The sequence below is a fragment of the Eleginops maclovinus genome, chromosome 7, assembly GCF_036324505.1.
Source record: "Eleginops maclovinus isolate JMC-PN-2008 ecotype Puerto Natales chromosome 7, JC_Emac_rtc_rv5, whole genome shotgun sequence".
NCBI classification, from domain to species: Eukaryota; Metazoa; Chordata; class Actinopteri; order Perciformes; family Eleginopidae; genus Eleginops; species Eleginops maclovinus.
This window is the reverse complement of record NC_086355.1, coordinates 17,487,770-17,505,126: the sequence shown is the minus strand read 5'-3', so window position 1 is coordinate 17,505,126 and position 17,357 is coordinate 17,487,770. Positions and strand designations below refer to the sequence as shown.

The following is a 17,357-nucleotide window of genomic DNA, read 5'->3' as shown; positions in this document are numbered from 1 at the left end:
TGCACACACATAATCGTTCTGCAGCAGTGGAAGGTTGTGATTGTTGTTTTTTTTTGGGGGCGATGCAGTTACTAACTTATTGTATAAGTGTTAATCACATTTTATAAATTGTAATACAATTGCAATTACTTCCTCTTTTTGACTGCAAGGTGAAACGTTTCAAAGTAAAGTTTATTCAATTGTTGAATACCACCCATTCCTTCCTTTTGTTTATGTTAAATGTAGCCTAAGGTAATTTACATTATAGTTTTGCAAAGCACTAAGGAGTAACACTTGTTCCATTCTCCCTTGACAGACATAGCCAACTGCCGCGGTCTGGCTTTAGACTGGCTTTCCAGGAACTTATACTGGCTCAGCTCTGAAAATGACGAGTCACAAATCAATGTGGCTCGCTTTGATGGCTCCCTAAAGACCTCCATCATCCACGGCATTGATAAGCCAAGGTGCCTTGTAGTGCACCCCGCCAAGGGGTAAGTAGATTAAAGCAGTTTGTGCACTTCATCAGTGCATCGCCTTCAATGCTTACTGTTAAGAAACTTCACTACAGACCTCACCTGAGCTAGGGATCAAAGCATTGTTGTTGTAAAGAGAAATCTAAACTTCAAACGTTTGTACAAGGTTGTCGGGTGGAACAAAATCTATTGGCTTACATTCATAGTTCAATTAATAACAACGTAGCATTCATCGACTATGTTTTAAACCTTATTATGTCTTGTGCCTGACTGGATAACGCACTATTCACCTCACATCTTTCCCACACAGAAAAATCTATTGGACAGATGGCAACACCATTAACATGGCCAACATGGACGGGAGTAACAGCAAGGTCCTCCACCAGAATCAAAGGGATCCTGTAGGTCAGTAGGAGACCTTTCGATAAAATACTGAGTTAGACCTCTGCCATTTCTGGACACATTGAGGCTCTGTGCATTCATGACTGGAGTATACACTGACGTCGTTTATTGTTGTAGAACAAAAGTAAAATTGTCTACAGCTTGTGTTAACCACATAGATTATTTGAGGCCAATGACCAACAACAAGTTTGCAAAACCATTGACTAAGAGTGATTTGTAGGTAGTAAAATGCTATCTAATTTATGGGTTTTTAGACTCTTTCCTGCACCGCTCTGTTGACCACTGTTCTGTTGATTCAGCTGACCAAGCCATGAAGATCGTTTATTTTTATTTGCAAATATACAGTACTTTTACATTCTCTCAATATTTTGTGTTTATTCTATAATCCAAGTGGCTTTGTTTGCCTGTTTTTATGCCAACTGTCTGCAAGATCTGTAGCAGCCCACTGCAAACATAGTGTTACAACAAAACAAGACAGAAATTGAGGAAATGTGTCTGTTTTATTTTATTATGGGTTCAATTTATGGTAATTTCATGCAATTACATTTTTCAGCATCAACATCTGTGCTGCTGCTTGCACCACTTTGCATCCATGTTCACTTCATTCCAAATGCATTCGATATAATTCCCCATATTTGAACTTTGATTTGGCAAAGATAACCCAATAAAGGTCTTTACATTAGCGTTGATGTAATTGCAGTTTGCATTATTCTATTTATAATCAATGTATTTAAATTGTTGTTTCTGTTGAGATGTGCTTCAACACCCATCGCCTTGGTGATGATATCGAAACAGGGAATTAGAAACAACGATCAACAGGATATTTGGGTCAAGGGGTCACAGTGGCTATTTCTTTGAAACCTACACAAATATAAGGCCAAACTTGAAGAGGAATTTATCCAATCTACTTCTGTCCTTGACTTATTGATTCTTAAAGACTTTTGAATCGGTTTTCAGCATCAAAGAACATTTGTGTTGCTGCTTTTCTATTGTTAATGCCTGCCAGACATACATCAAGCTGCCATGGTTGATGATTGGACAATTCTTATCTAAGAATGCTCTTATGGCTTCTGTACAATATGTTTCTTCCCATTGGAGTTAATATTATGGATTGAAATGGTGCAATTTAGCATCAGTGATACATGAACCTGTCCTGGACTAATCTTGTACTCTAACATAAACGATCGTCATGATAGAAAGTATATCACTTGGGCGAACAAGAAAGCTATGATTGATGATCCTGCTTTGCTTTACAGTATAGACATTTGTCTGCAGGTATAGACAGAAAATATCCACCATGGCACATTGTCATTTTCAAAATTGGTGGCTGGACACCAAAATTGCTTTGTAATGTTAATGGCTTTACTTTGAACTGTATATTGCTCAAGCCCGTTGTATCCCACTTCCATCTGCCAAAGGTCTGCCTTCCACGTTGCATGATGACTTCTTGTGTTCCGCTTCACCTTTTGTACATCGTTGAGATTGAATAGCTGCAAATCTCTACAGCAATGCTCAACACCCCCCTTCCACTTCTATCACCAACGATTTTGTCTCACTCTCTGTCGGATCATCTTTTAAAGGCACCCACAAATGTGCATGTGGAGGTGCTGGTTTTTGTGTCGTTTGAAGTGGCATATGTGCAAATAGAAACTGAAGGGGGCACTTCTTCTCAAAGGGTAGGCTTTCTATTTTTCGAGTACACAGCAGACTCATGCCATTTGTACTCATCTTTGATACTCAAGCCAAAAAAGCCCCAAAATCCAAGACAAGAAACAAATCCACATCTGAAAATCCAGTTTTCTCTCAATTAGATATTTAACTAGTTGTACAATCCTCTCAAACAGTACAGTAGTAGGCTATGTGCTCGATTCATGGTACCCTGTAATCAATGTTTTGCTACATCAGCTTTCCATTTCAGCGTAATGTCAGACTAACAAAAAGAGGGTTTAGAAGACAAACCACCTTTTGTAAAAAAATATTAAAGGAGGGGGACAATGTTAAGGATGATTGTTCACAAAAAGCAGCTGAGCAGTAGAATCAGCCTGCTGTCTAACTGGCAGTCTGAAACATTAAGGAGTGTGTGTACTGGAGAGGAATCATTGAGCAGTGGATGTGATGCACTGCCGGTACAGGAAAGTGCTGGAATGTAAGATGTTCTATCTTGATGTATCATTGAATGTTGGGGGCCTGCCACCAGCATCCTTATTTGAGAATATTCTGGGGGAAAAAGGCCAGATATAGAGAATTGTATGTGATGAAATGTAGGCCTTTTTGATTATATGACATTACATTTTTACATATCAATTTCACCTAGCATGCAGAACACTGATTTCTGCTGAGCACAATAACCGTTATTTACAGTTTAAGCACAATTTGGGGTGGCAGTAGCTCAGTCTGTGGGGCTGGTGTTGACTGGTAGCCAAAGAGTTAACAATTCACCTCCTGGGCCCTACCAGGATAAGCAAGGCACCAGATCCCCAACTGCTCACACCACAGTTGCTCCCAGGCTCCCTTTGTGTGTCTGTGTACAGTGTGTTTTTAAGCTGTAGCTGGGTTTGCAGTCATGGGTCAGCAGGGTGAAGACAAGGGGGGTGAGCACACAGCCTTGGGGGGCCCCCGTGCTCAGTGTTAGTGTGTTTGATGTGTTGTTGTTGACCCGCACAGCTTGTGGTCTCTCTGTGAGGAAGTCCAGCAACCAGTTGCAGAGAGAGGGGCTGAGGCCCAGGTCTGTAAGTTTAAGCACAAGCTGATGGGGGATGATGGTGTTGAATGCTGAGCTGAAGTCTATGAATAGCATTCTGACGTAAGAGTTCTTAGTGTCCAGGTGTGTGAGCGCTGGGTGTAGAGCAGAGGTGATTGTATCCTCTGTGGACCGTTTAGCTCGGTAGGCAAACTGAAACGGGTCCAGGGAGGGAGGAAGAGTGGATTTGATCTGCTTCGTGACCAGCCTTTTGAAGCACTTCATGATGGTTGAGGTCAGTGCGACGGGGCGGTAGTCGTTGAAGCAGGCTGGATATGACTTCTTCGGCACAGGAATGATGGTTGAGGTCAGTGCGACGGGGCGGTAGTCGTTGAAACAGGCTGGATATGACTTCTTCGGCACAGGAATGATGGTGGTTTCCTTGAATAGCCTGGCTCAGGGAGGTGTTAAAGATGTCTTTTAGGACATCCGTGAGCTCCTCTGCGCAGTCCCTCAGCACTCGACCAGGAATGTTGTCAGGTCCCGCAGCCTTGCGGGTATTAATCCTCAGCAGTGTCCTCTTCACACTGGCTGGGGACAGACACAGAGCTTGGTCGTCGGCAGGGGGGTGGTTTTCTGCGCAGTTGTGTTGTTCTGTGCTTCGAAGCGTGCAAAGAAGCCGTTGAGGTTGTTGAGCAGGGAGGTGTGACTGTCACAGGTCTGCGGTGGTAGTTTGTAGTCCGTTATGGTCGTAATACCCTGCCACAGGCTCTGTGAGTCCCTGCTGTCTTTGAAATGTCCTGTGATTTTCCTGGTGTACAGACGTTTAGCTTTCCTGATGCCATGGCACAGGTCAGCCCTGGCTGCTCTCAGCCCAGCTGGGTCTCCAGCTCTGAAGCCAGTGTCGCAGGCCTTGAGCAGCGTGCGGACCTCCCCTGTCAGCCATGGCTTCTGGTTGGCTTGGATGGGGATGGCTCTGGTGTTGGTTACATCATCAATGCACTTGGTGATGTAGCCTGTGACTGTCTCTGTGTATTCTTGTATGTTAATGTGATGGTTGTAAGTTGCTGCCTGCAGAACATGTCCCAGTCTGTCGTATCAAAGCAGTCTTGAAGTGCAGCAGTGCTGTCCTCTGTCCACACCCATACCTATTTTGAAACCGGTTTGGCAACCTTTACCCTTGCTCTGTAGGCCGGTTTCAGCAGGACAGTGAGGTGGTCAGAGAGGGCAATGTGGGGGAGGGGGGACGCCTTGTATGTTCCCTTGATGGTCGTGTAGACTAGGTCTAATGTGTTGTTTTCCCTGGTTGAAAAATCAACATGCTGGTATATTTTAGGCAGAACAGTTTTTAAGTTAGCGTGGTTGAAGTCTCCAGCTGCGATGAGAAGGCCGTCTGGGTGTGCTGTCTGTTGCTCACTGATGGCTTTGTAAAGTGCACTGAGTGCCTCCTCTCTGTCCTTGTTGTTGGGGCTCGAAGTAGGGTGACCAGACGTCCGGCTTTAGGCCGGACAGTCCGGCTTTTCAATGCCCTGTCCGGCGTCCGGCGCAGCATCAAGCCGGATGCCGGACAGGGCATTGAAAAGCCGGACTGTTCGGCCTAAAGCCGGACGTCTGGCCACCCTAGCTCGAAGGGATATAAACTGCCACCAATAGAATGGCGGAAAACTCCCTCGGCAGGTAAAAAGGACGGCACCTTAGAACCATAAACTCCACCAACGGGGAACAGTGTTGGTTAACAAACAATAGCATCTCGACACCAAGCATCACTGATGTAAATACACACACCGCCGCCGCGGGTCTTCCCCCCGTTAACTATGTTTCTGTCTGCTCGGTAGCATGTTAGCTTGTCTAGTTGAATAGCGGAGTCCGGGTTGTTGTGGAGCCATGTTTCCGTGAACACGTAAGCACAGTAGTCCCTTACCTCACGCCGGGTTGTTCTAAGTAACCGTATGTGGTCCAGTGAACGGACATTTGCCATGAGTAGAGTTGGAATTGCCGGCTTGTGTGGGCTAGCCGCTAGCCTCGCCCGGATACCTCCACGCTTCCCCCTTTTCTGTTTCCTCTCACACCGCTTGCGGCTCCTTTCCAGGTTGGGGTCGGCACAATAGGGGAATAGAGTAGTCCCAGGCTGCTGAGTTCCACGGAGAGTTTGGCTTCCAAATTGAAGAAAGTTGTACTTTTTCCAAGAAGAAACTCACGGCTGAATTGTTGTACTTTCCGATATAAGTCCGTCGGATATGACGAACACAGCAACAAACTAGACGAAAACATTGTTTTTTCGGGACTGCGAGAAAAAACACTGTTTTCTCTCTCTCTCTCTCTCTCTCTCTCTATCTATATCTATATATATATATATATATATATATATATATAACATGTACACCACTATATGATTGTTTAAGGATAAATGCAATTGGCAGAAATAAAAAGCTAACGTGATGCTCCAGACGAACTATAGTCGCATGGTTCTGCATCACCACCGCTAAGCTTAAGGCTGATTACTGTTAGTGTGATAATATCTAGTAGTTTCATTTAGTCACTAGCGGAAGTGGAGTATTTACTGCCATATTTTATGTTGGAGAACAAAACGTGCAAATATTTTCAGCTTGCGTTAACCACAGAACTTATTTCAAGCTCCAAAAAAACATTGATTTTGAGAGGTTGAATGCAAAGTATGTCCCGGTTTTTAGGACTCATTACTGCAACACTCTGAGTCTATATGCACATTATAATTACATTTCTATCATTATACTTTCTTACTTTTTGAGTGTTAACTCTATCCCCCATGATGCACGCTTAAGTGAGCCATTGCTGCTCGATTTAGCAAAAAACAATCAGCTGCTCTCAATTCAAGTAGCAGTTGTCACACAGCTCAAGGTTAAACTCCCACTTTGTCACACAAACTGCGCCATTGTCTTTCCTGTATTTCTCCATTCTCCCCGGCTTGTCAGCAATACAGATAGCAGGGCGCGGCCATATTTCACTGGCTTCGTTTATGATTATGGGGTAGACCTGGGGACAAGCGTAAATTAATGACGCATTGTGACTGTGAATCTGCCAGACATAAATCCAACACATGGTGGGAGACAGTGAGTTGTCCAGGGGTCTACAACTGAAATTGCCTTCATTTTCGTTACCGTTCACGGCGGTATTCTAAAAAAAAATGCCATCCATTTGGCCAGGAAATGGATTTAAAAGCAGTTAGTCTCACTCTTGTTGATTTGTCATGCCAGCTGGAGCTAATATGAACTGATCCGTCACAAATATGTTCCAGTAGACAAATAAAGCTTTCTATTAGTAGATCCCTTTATTTAACCAAATGCATAGAGCTGTTGAGGAAATGCAGTTACGTCATGTGCTGTGGCAAAACTGTTGAAGTAATAGGAAAGTTCTTGTGGGCTTCATATTCATTGTTGAATAAAGTAATTTCCCTTTATGGTGCAATTTATTACAGTTCAACGACTGGATGACTCAGCGTTTTTATTTCCCAAGTAATAATATTCTGTTGTTCAGTGAAATGTCTCAAATTATATATTTTTCCTCCTTTTTTGAATGTCTGTGAATATTTGCTTGTGTTTTTATCTTAGCAAAATGAGTGCTAACCTGGCATCCTCTCTTCACTTCTCCCCTCAGGTCTCTCAATAGACTACACTGCCAACAAGCTGTACTGGATAAGCTCGACCAATGGCACTATCAACAGGTGCAATCTGGACGGCAATGGCCTGGAAGTGCTGGAGACTCTAAAGAGGGAGTTATCCAAAGGCACCGCTCTGGCTGTGATGGGTGAGTGGAGCTTGTCACGAGTGCATCAGATTGCCACTGGGGATTAGTCAGAGAGTGTGCAAGGATTACGTGTTTAACCAGTAAAGTGGCTGGAGAATGGGGCTATTTAGTCGGCCCCTCGCAAGAGTTGTGCTTCACTTTGTAAGTGAAGTACCACGGGGCCACAGATAATTAAAACACAGTGCAGCAGTGATTGACGATTGATTTTCTCACCCCCTTTCGTAATGAAAAGGGAGGGGGATGTTCATTATGTGTTTATTCTGGGTATCCGTGCTGAATCCGACGTGTCACATCATCCATCAACTCACAGGTTCATTTAGTAATCTCCTGAAATCTAAGTCACCATGTTCTGGAAACTAGCCATATGTTTATGTAGGGCAGTGTTTAGCTTGGGCTCTTTTTTCCCACTTGTTTCCAATTATCACCACTTGTCATTGGTACCAGAACATGTACCAGCTCTGTCATACACAGTGTAGAGTACACAGTATGAGCATCGAACAGTAAGAGTAATACTGAGTGTAATAAGATACAAAGATCAGCCGTTATTGGTTTTATATTAACCAGAGTTATTTGGCCTGTACCTGTACTCTTCAAATCAGTGACAAATAAAATGAAATTCATCGCCTCTTCTTCTTTTTTTTCCCCCTCAAAGATCATTATTATAATTTAAAATGTTCTCACACTGCTGCAATCTCGGCAATTGGGAAGCCACCCAGCGAGCCATGCAAATGCACTCTTCTTGCCAAGATTGGTAATGAGGAGGGAGCAAACATATTGAACAGAGCCGTTAGATGTGTAAGTGTACTTTGTGTGTGTGCGTGCTTGTGGTGCGGGCTAAAGTGCAGTTTTACATTTTTTAAGGGAAAAAGAAAATTAGGAGTGTTGTTGGAGTGATGCTTTGTGTTTCTTGAAGCTTGTTGTTGATCGAGCTGGCCTTCGTTTCATGTGTACTGGGTATCTGTCGGCATGAGCTGAGAGCGTAAACACCAGAATAACACAGCTGTGGCAGAATGGAATCCCACTGCTTTGTTAGATGTTACCTTCTGCAGCTTCCAGACACATTTTTTGGGCTTTTTAAAGTAAATACTTTGACTATGGAGGACTGTTTCTTGGATGATGGAGACTTCATTATTGCGTTTCACAAATGGGAGATAAAACCGGAGGTGACATAGAGTAATGGCTTTGTTCTTGCACTGTAGCAGGTACAGCAAAATAGTGAAACATTTTAGCGAGTCTCCATCAATCAAAATTAATGACATTTTTGTTATGTTGAGGAAATTGTTTTGAATGGTAGAATGAACAGCACTGTAACTGTATTGTTATAAATAGAGAAATTCCATCGCACATTCGTCACATAATAATGAATTTATATGTATAGAAAATAGCAATCTGGTGGATTTGTACGTTAACATTTAGATTCATGCGAGCATGAAAGTGTATTTAATGCTCAAATGACCTCTTTTGATGAGATATTAAATGTGTGTATTATTTTAAAACTAGGCATAGAAGGAATGTGTATATGTTGTTGTTATAATTCCTGAATTTAATTATTGTTGATTGAGTAAAACTACAGTAGTATTATCAGCAAAAGTTAAAGTAAAAGTAAAAGCTATACAGTACAGCTGCTTGCGTAGTATCCTTGGATTTATTATTATCTTTCTGTTTTTATAACAACAAATAATTGGCATGAAATTCTATTGTTGTAATTTGTTTTAAAGCGGCCCTGTTATGTTTTTTGGGGTTCTTCTTTTTCTGTAGTGTGTCATAATCCCAGAGTTCCCTCCAGAGGGAGTTTCTCTCCCACACACTCCCTCCCCTGCCTGAAATGCCTCCATTGGACGCCTTTGTTTACTTCCGTAACATAATGAAATCACTGTGTTACACTACTGCTTATATGTACTTGCGCTCCAACACATTGTACAACATAGGCTAAGGGGCAGGACATGTCTAAGCAATTGACCAATCACAACAGATCCTGCCAGCTAACCAATCAGAGCTGACTGGACTCTGGTTTCAGACAGAGGGTGAAAAGAGTTGCAGCACAGACAGTATGAGAAATATAAAGAGCTTTTTGAACATTAAAGCATGAACACATGTCACAGTAGAGGCACAAAATACAAATATGAACCTGGAAATCAGCATAATATGGCATCGTAAAGCTAATTTTAGTTACTCTGTAAAGAACTAGTATGTCAAAACAGTACTTAAATACAATACTTGAGTAAATGTGCTCAGTAGCAACACATTAAAATGTTTCTTTTTTAACACTTCTTGATTGTAACGACATCACTGTGCCCATATACATGCCTTTCAAACTAATTATACCAATTAAACACTACAACATGAATGTTTTCTATACTACTGTAGCTGAGTAAAGAGCACATTTACATTTCCTTTTTACCCTGAGATCTTGCATTTGGTGTCATTTTCTCTCGTTTAGTTGTGTTGTTGTCTGCACCAATATGCCTCCCCCTTTGCTGTAGACCATTTATATACTTGTGAAATGTATAGGGTCAGCTGAAAATGAGAACAGGGAAGACAGCAGGGCAGCACCCAGACATGTCATTTCCCCATCTCGATCTCCTTTCGTTGACAAGCGAATAGTCTATTTATGATGCCTATTACAGAGAAATGTCCCTTCTTGCAGACGTTGTTGTTTTGTCTCCATGGTGAAAGATGCAATTAAGTGCATTTGCTGAACATTCACTCAGTTTACCCAAAGGTTTCTGTCTTATTTGACTTGCTAGCTCACCAGACTGCAATTAGATACCTCATGGAAAAGTACAACATGAATATGCAGATGAAAACTTGAAGTTATTGGCAAGTGATTATAGGTAATTAAAACCTCTTGTGCAATCAATAATTAGCCTCCATTGGTTTGACTCTCTTCTGGCTTTTACCTCAATCGATTAGTTGGACGTGGTCGCAGTGGTTTGGGTTTTTTCCCAAAAAATGTCAAATGTAGACGAGGAGAGCTTGAGTATGTATCGTGGATGAGGCAGTGGTTATTCTAGTGAGGTGATGTCCGTGGAGTGGAGAAGTATCAGACTATCATTTTCTCTCTGATTGCTGCAGAAGGAAATATAGCATCACCTGCTTCTGTACAGGTTTTGTCAGGATACAGCCATAATCGACCCGCAAAATGTAACCCTTACTCTGAGCTTGACTGTCATCGATGGAACTGACAATTTGTCTGATGAGCAATGTGTTACCTGAATTTCCTTTTGACTTTTGTGTTATTTTGCGTGCATTGTCTTGAAGATTGCTTAGGCTGGCTGTGAAAAGACGTAATGAAGGCACTGTTAGTGACACGAGGTCGATCCACTCAGATCCCAGGGCTCTGTAACAATTGGATTGGCTTCAGGCAAAGGAGAGGGCTTCTATTTTTGAAAAAAGGTGTGGGTGATCCATCAGCCCTGACTTGCCTGGAATCAAACTAGCAGTTGAGGTGGAAATTGAATATGATGTGCCGAAAGCAAGCAATCAAAGCTAGCCAGCAGCCCCCACGGCATCAAATTAACACAGGGTGCAAAGCTAATCTAAGCTAGCATGCCCTCCAGGGCCAAATGTTTGGTAAACTGCATGTAGACTGTCATTTGCACTCATGGGAATGTGTCTGATTTGCGAAAACGAGTTGTACATCCCCTGTGTAGGTTAATTGTATTTTAAATAAATCAAATAGTCTGAGTTAACAAAGCAGTACCTCATCCTAAAGGGATGTATGTGTGTGATGTGTGTTTTTTGCAAAAGAAAATATTTAAAAGAAATATTGCAAATCATTTAATAAGTAACACTTTCATAACAACATATTGTATGCTATTCTACACAAGGTTGCTATTGTGTATAATGTAGCTGTACTGTAATATATATAGCCGAAGAGTCATACATTCCCAACTGTGTGTGCACCAGCATTACTGCTCAGAGGGATTGATTCTGCACAAACCATAAGCAATTTTATTTACCTGTAAGTCATTTCATATGTGGCTGCAGCTTCCCACCACAGTAGATCCTCAGTGGAGGGTCGCCATGCTTCTAAAATATGTTTTTCATTCAAATGACCCTTAACAATATCTGATTTTGATGATACTTTACAAATAGGATTTTTTTTATCCATAACGCTGCCTATTCCAGTGCACGCCTACTTTATGTAATGCTTCATTTTTTGCAATTTTGTCCCTTTCAAAAAAGGACTTATCTCAGGTCTATCTCCCCCATTTGAGGTGTCTATTTTGAACCACGAGCAGCCACACGGCTCTTCTGCACATTGCACTTCAGTGGGATTTTCAAATTGAGAGTTCATGTCACGTCTGTAGAGTCTGTGGCAAAGTGCCTGGACAGTGCATCACTGATTTCTGCTGAGGACAGAGATGGAGGGTGGGGGGGGAGAGGATAGTGCGGTGGTGGCTGGGTGTGATGGGGTCAGGAGCCTATTGTGCATGTGCTGTTTTTTCCAAAGACACACTCATCATTTATGTTCACGACGCCAGCACTAAGCCTGCAGGTTCAGTGTCACACAGAGTCACATAGGCCATCCAGTCTGTCAGGGAGGAGACAGTGAAACATTATGACACACAACAACTACAGTACATGTTTTCAGATGCAATTGTCCAAGCACTTATATAAAAAAGTAAAACAAATCAATGAGTTCATATCTTCCTGTCTCAGAATCACATTAAATGTATCCATTGTCTATAACTACACAAATATCAATACCAAATTAGATTGAAAATTGTTGCTGTTTATGCTCACTACATGTGTATCTGCTCAATTTGAAGGGTCAGAATTAATATCATGTGCATTCAATACTCATAAATATATAAATTAACCCCCTGCCCATGTTCTGGGGCTCAGTCTTACTGAGGCGCATCTATTCAGACCTGGCTTCACATCTGTATCCATAATAAAGGCATTGGTGGCTCAAAAACTAATTACACAAATAAAAAAAGTAAATATGTGTGTATATTCAGGTCTGGAAAAAATTAATAGACCACTCCAAAAACTTGTCTTAAATCTTTATCTCCACATGTATGGCAGCCAGTCCAATGTTTGTTGAATTTCAACACAGAGAAAATGTGCCAGTAGTTTATAGAATAAAATACAATAAAACACAATTTAAGTCAAAGTCATGTCTTTAATAAAACAAGAGAAAATTATAATGCTAAAGTGGTCTCTTTTTTTTCTGCCGCTGTATATATATAATGTGTTAGTGATGGTGGCATGCTCTTCGTAGACATTTCATTGGAATGTGCTCCAATACCACTCCATAATAGAGACCTCCCCCTTACATTATTGTCATGTATTCACATCAAGGTGAATATGTTTATCACAAGCCAGTGTGCAGAGCAGGGAACAGGGGATTCCAGTTTTTAATCTCAAATCATCTTGGAAAATGCTTCAATTGTTAAAGGGTTGTATGGCATAAGAGTGCCAGCCCTGGTGGATTAGAGTGAAAGCTGAAGCACCCGTTTGCTGTAGGAATTGGTATATGAATGTGCTGTAGTGTTTTCTAATCACAACATGATTTGCATATATTTTGTAGAAAAGAAGACATAAATCTTGGGTATTACCTGAAGCAGAATTAACCCTTAAACTGGTGTTTTACTGAACCTGTGCCCGTATCTTTCTATATTTGCATCATCAAACAAACTTTATGGTTACAGGCGGAAAACTCTGGTGGGCAGATGAGGAATCGGCCCAGCTGGGAACGGTAACCAAGAGAGACGGCCGCAACCCTGTGATCCTGAGAAACAAGACGAGTGGGGTGGTTCATATGAAAGTGTACGACAGGGAGGGTCAGAAAGGTAAGCCTGCTCACAACACAAACACACACACACACACACACACACACTACCCACAATCACTCATCTGTGCTAGTTTATTTATTGCCCTTGTCCTGTTTTTTGTATTTTTTTCACAGGAAGAAACCAGTGCCAGATTAACAACGGAGGATGCTCACAGCTCTGCTTCCCAACTTCCGAGAACACCCGGAGTTGCTCCTGCACTGTTGGCTACAACTTGCGTAGCGACCGTATGTCTTGTGAGGGTATGTTAGCCAAAACCTGCTAATAATGCACTCTAGAGCTGTCATCATGATATTTCACATACACCTGAAGAGAGGCCCTTTTATGTTTCTGGGACTTTTCCCTTTCCTATAGGGTGTTATATAGGTTTTTGTAAGAGGGAGTTTCTCTCCACTCCCCCCCTGCCTGAAACATCTCGATTGGACTCCTCTGTTTAGTTACAACATATGGATTTCACTATGTAACACCTGTGTTCGGTTTTTCTAGCACTCCGACAAATCTTTGTCAAACAATTCACCTATGTTCAATGCATGTAATGAGTCCATACCTATTCAAAGCCGTTTGTTTTGTTCAATGCTTTACTTCCTTTTCGTGAGGGTGTAATAGCTAATTGCTTGTGTTTTAGGTGTTGATTCATTTCTGATGTACTCCATCCACGAGGGAATCCGGGGAATTGCTCTTGAGCCAAATGACAACAGCGAGGCCCTCATGCCCATTACAGGAACGCTGTTTGCTGTGGGAGTTGACTTTCATGCAGGTAACATATCATTTAACACTGAGAGATCTTCAATTTTGCAATCAGATATAAAGTATTATATATCCAATGAAGCTTAAATAATGTGTCTTTTGGTTTGGGATATGGTTAAATGTGTATACTGTTTGTTCCTGCTGATATAAGTTATTATGTTGGCTTACCTGTGGCAAAAACCTTTGATTTCCCTGCAAAACAAAGCAGGTTGGATTCCTCAACTGTGAAACAAATATTTACTGTCAACAAGGGTCAAAATGTATTATTTTTGGCTCAACAAAGAAACACCAAGATAAAAAGCAGAGAAGCAAGGTAGTAAAATACAAATACATTAGTCATATTACACATTTAAAAAGTCATATCAATGTTTGTGGCTTAAATCTTCTAGGTCACTTTGCTGAGTTAAGAATATTGATGGCGCTCGGAATGAAAGACTTCTTAAATGTCATCTACATTCCCAGGACAATTTCTTCAAAAGGGCATGTCCATACCTTCGATCTATAACCATACGTCTATGAATGGACATTAGGGTTAGGCAACAGACCTCTAATGTGCCTTTTAGCTGAGGAAATATATATATTATTGCAGCTTTTTATTTGTAATCATAATGTAGTGCAATAATGAAGAAACCTTTTATATGAAACACCGATAATATAGTGACTAGACCTACCATTACACAGCTGCGTGATGAGGTTAAAGATCCGTGTTGGCACGACATGGGCCCCCTAAAGTGGAATCCTTTCCAGGCCAGTTGCTCTGTAGTGGTCTTAATAATGTCAAGTGGAGGGAAAATTGATGACACAATTGTTACTATTCTTCCCCATCAGCATTTCCACTCATACTTCACTATACACACTCAAAATCAAGAGAACATGACTGAAAATAGTCTAAACTTGCACCATGTAAGCTATAAAATAATATATTTGTTGGTTACATGAGTGTATCACTGATGAAACAGCATCGCTATTGGTGGTGCTACATTACATTTCATTACACAACACACTGCTCTTCCCTTCCTCCCACAGTGCAACATCTCCTTAATCTTAAAACAAGGGGGAGGGAAAGGTCTTTGTTATACCGGGCTCGAACCTTGTGAATAATGGTCTGTGGGCGTGTGGAGTGCAGCGTAGATGAAAGAGTAATAAGTTCACATTACCGGGGAACCTCAGCTTGAATAAGTATTTCCTCACAACCCTCGGAAACAATCCTAATATAAAGCAATTCCCAAGATATTGTATCAAATAAAGGTACCGTAACGTGCATTGCAAAACATGGACCCAGTAGCCTGCATTGTCATTTGTTACATCCCTGCCTCCTTTCATATTGTATACGTGATAAAAATGATAGATCTAGAACCCAAACAAATGCTATGAATATACTATAGGCTGGTAGCATTCCACATGTGTAATAGGTTGCCACTGAAGCATGATAACAAGAGCAGCGTAAAGGAAATGGCATACTGAAAACAGAAACCAAATACATAGAATCGGAGGATGAAACCCTCTTTATTTGTCACATACATGCACACAGCAGAGCACACACAGTGAAATTGGTCCTCTGCATTTAACCCATCCTGGTACTAGGAGCAGTGGGCAGCTATTGTGCAGCGATAGTAGCAGTCCACTTTCCATATTTTTTCAAGTCTGTTCGGGGACTTGAACCGGCAACTCTACGATTCCCAGTCCAAGCCCCTACTTACTGAGCCACTGCTGGACTTTACACACAAGGGTTCAAATACTAAGGATATGAAGCAATTCTTTAAGAAAGCAGCATTAGATAAAAAGGCATACTTGGGTAATTTGACATGTATTCTATGACTTTCCATTATATGTTTGCAAAAAATGTGATTAGAAAATGTTAATATATGCATTGGGCTGCTGAAACAGATGTTTTATTCCCAACGGAGTGGTAGAAGCAGGGATACACAGACCTCATATGTCCTTTGGAAGTGAATATTATGTGCACACTGGTAGCTAATGAAGGGAGAAAAACCATACCAGAATAAAATGTAATATTGCTTTAAATGCAACAAAGACTGTTGCATTGATATTGTTCTGTCTAAAAATAAAAAGACTATCTGCAAGGTCATTGGGCTCTAACCCTAACCCCAACCCTGAATCAGAAAACATATTCTTTTAAACCATGTTCAGACCTCCAGACCGCAATGTGTGAACAACTAGGCCTATTACACCTATTATTTTATATAAGAATTTCCTAGATGATGTTTTTACACGACTGTGGTGATCCCTGGATATTTCATTTGTTGTGCCCAAAGGTCTACATTTTGTTTTTTTTATTGAAATGTCCGAACAGAGATTGGATGTACTGCCATGAAATGTGGTACGATCAATGATAACTTTCCCCCTTCTATCGCCATCCCAAAGTCAAAATCAATAATTTACATAATTACTTATGTTATAGATAAAGGCTGCCAAGCCTCAGCTCAGTTTTTTAGTAATTACCACATTTGCTAATTAGCTAACAAGCACATTGATTAATAATCGTGCATGTTAGCATGGACATAGTAAATATTCAAATTGAACATCAGTATGCTAGTACTGTCATGTGATGATGTTAGCATGCTGACATTAGCGTTCAGCTGAAAGCGCTAAAAAGCCTATATAACTACAACTCCACAGAGCATTGCTGTAGTCATCTTAGTAGGTATTCAAACGATCTCAACTGCTAGGGAATAAGGTAATTAATGTCAGGTCATTGCAAACATTTGCAGTAGTCATTATTTGTCCACCCCAAGGGGTGTACATGCCAAATGTAATTACATATGATCACATATTAGTAGTTAACTTGAATAGAGTTATTTCCCTAGACCTTTTTCCTCAATATTATGTCAATCTGTCATCCAATAACTTTCAAGAGGAAACAAAATCTAATTCTGACTGTGAGTGTCCTCAAATATCAATAGCAATCTGGATGTGTGACCGCAGCTTTTCGAAAAGACAAATTAAGCAGAGCGAAAGGCAACATTGGGTCTTTCAAAATTAAAGAGCAAGATTGCCACTTGTCCAACCCGTTATTACTTTGTGCAGGTGCAACATGCAAATGCATTATGAAGCCCATCAGAAGGAAGCAGCTGATAGCTTACGCACATCCTTCAGTTGTCATTACAGAAGCCAGGCTGCCAGAGCAGAACAGATGAAAGCCCTGCAGCTCTCATATGTGTGTATGCGTGTGAAGAGTGTGAAGGCAGCAGGAACAAGAACGTGCAAATAAACATATAACGCCTCCTAACCGCCTAACAACCTCCACAGAGCCAAGCTGACAGGAAAGCACAGAAAAGATGCACTTGAAAGATTGCAATCCATAAATAAATTATGTACTATTTCATTTGCTTATCTAATGGGGCTGTAAAATCACAAAGGGTCCATAATAGTTTAACCGGCACCATGTTTTGCTGAAGCAATATACTGCCCTTTAAATTTTGGCTGACAATTCCCTTCCATGCTTAGGCACTGTAAGTCAACAAAGAGCTG

The 17,357-nt window shown here is 41.2% G+C and overlaps 1 protein-coding gene across 1 annotated transcript in view; it reads left to right on the top strand.

Moving 5' to 3' along the window:
- LOC134867416 (low-density lipoprotein receptor-related protein 1B-like) overlaps positions 1–17,357 on the top strand; it is a 265,089-nt gene that overhangs the window by 165,993 nt on the left and 81,739 nt on the right. Inside the window, 6 exon segments of the mRNA XM_063887959.1 lie at positions 296–470; positions 763–857; positions 7,168–7,317; positions 12,978–13,118; positions 13,235–13,360; positions 13,744–13,875. Coding sequence (XP_063744029.1) covers positions 296–470; positions 763–857; positions 7,168–7,317; positions 12,978–13,118; positions 13,235–13,360; positions 13,744–13,875 — 819 coding nt within the window.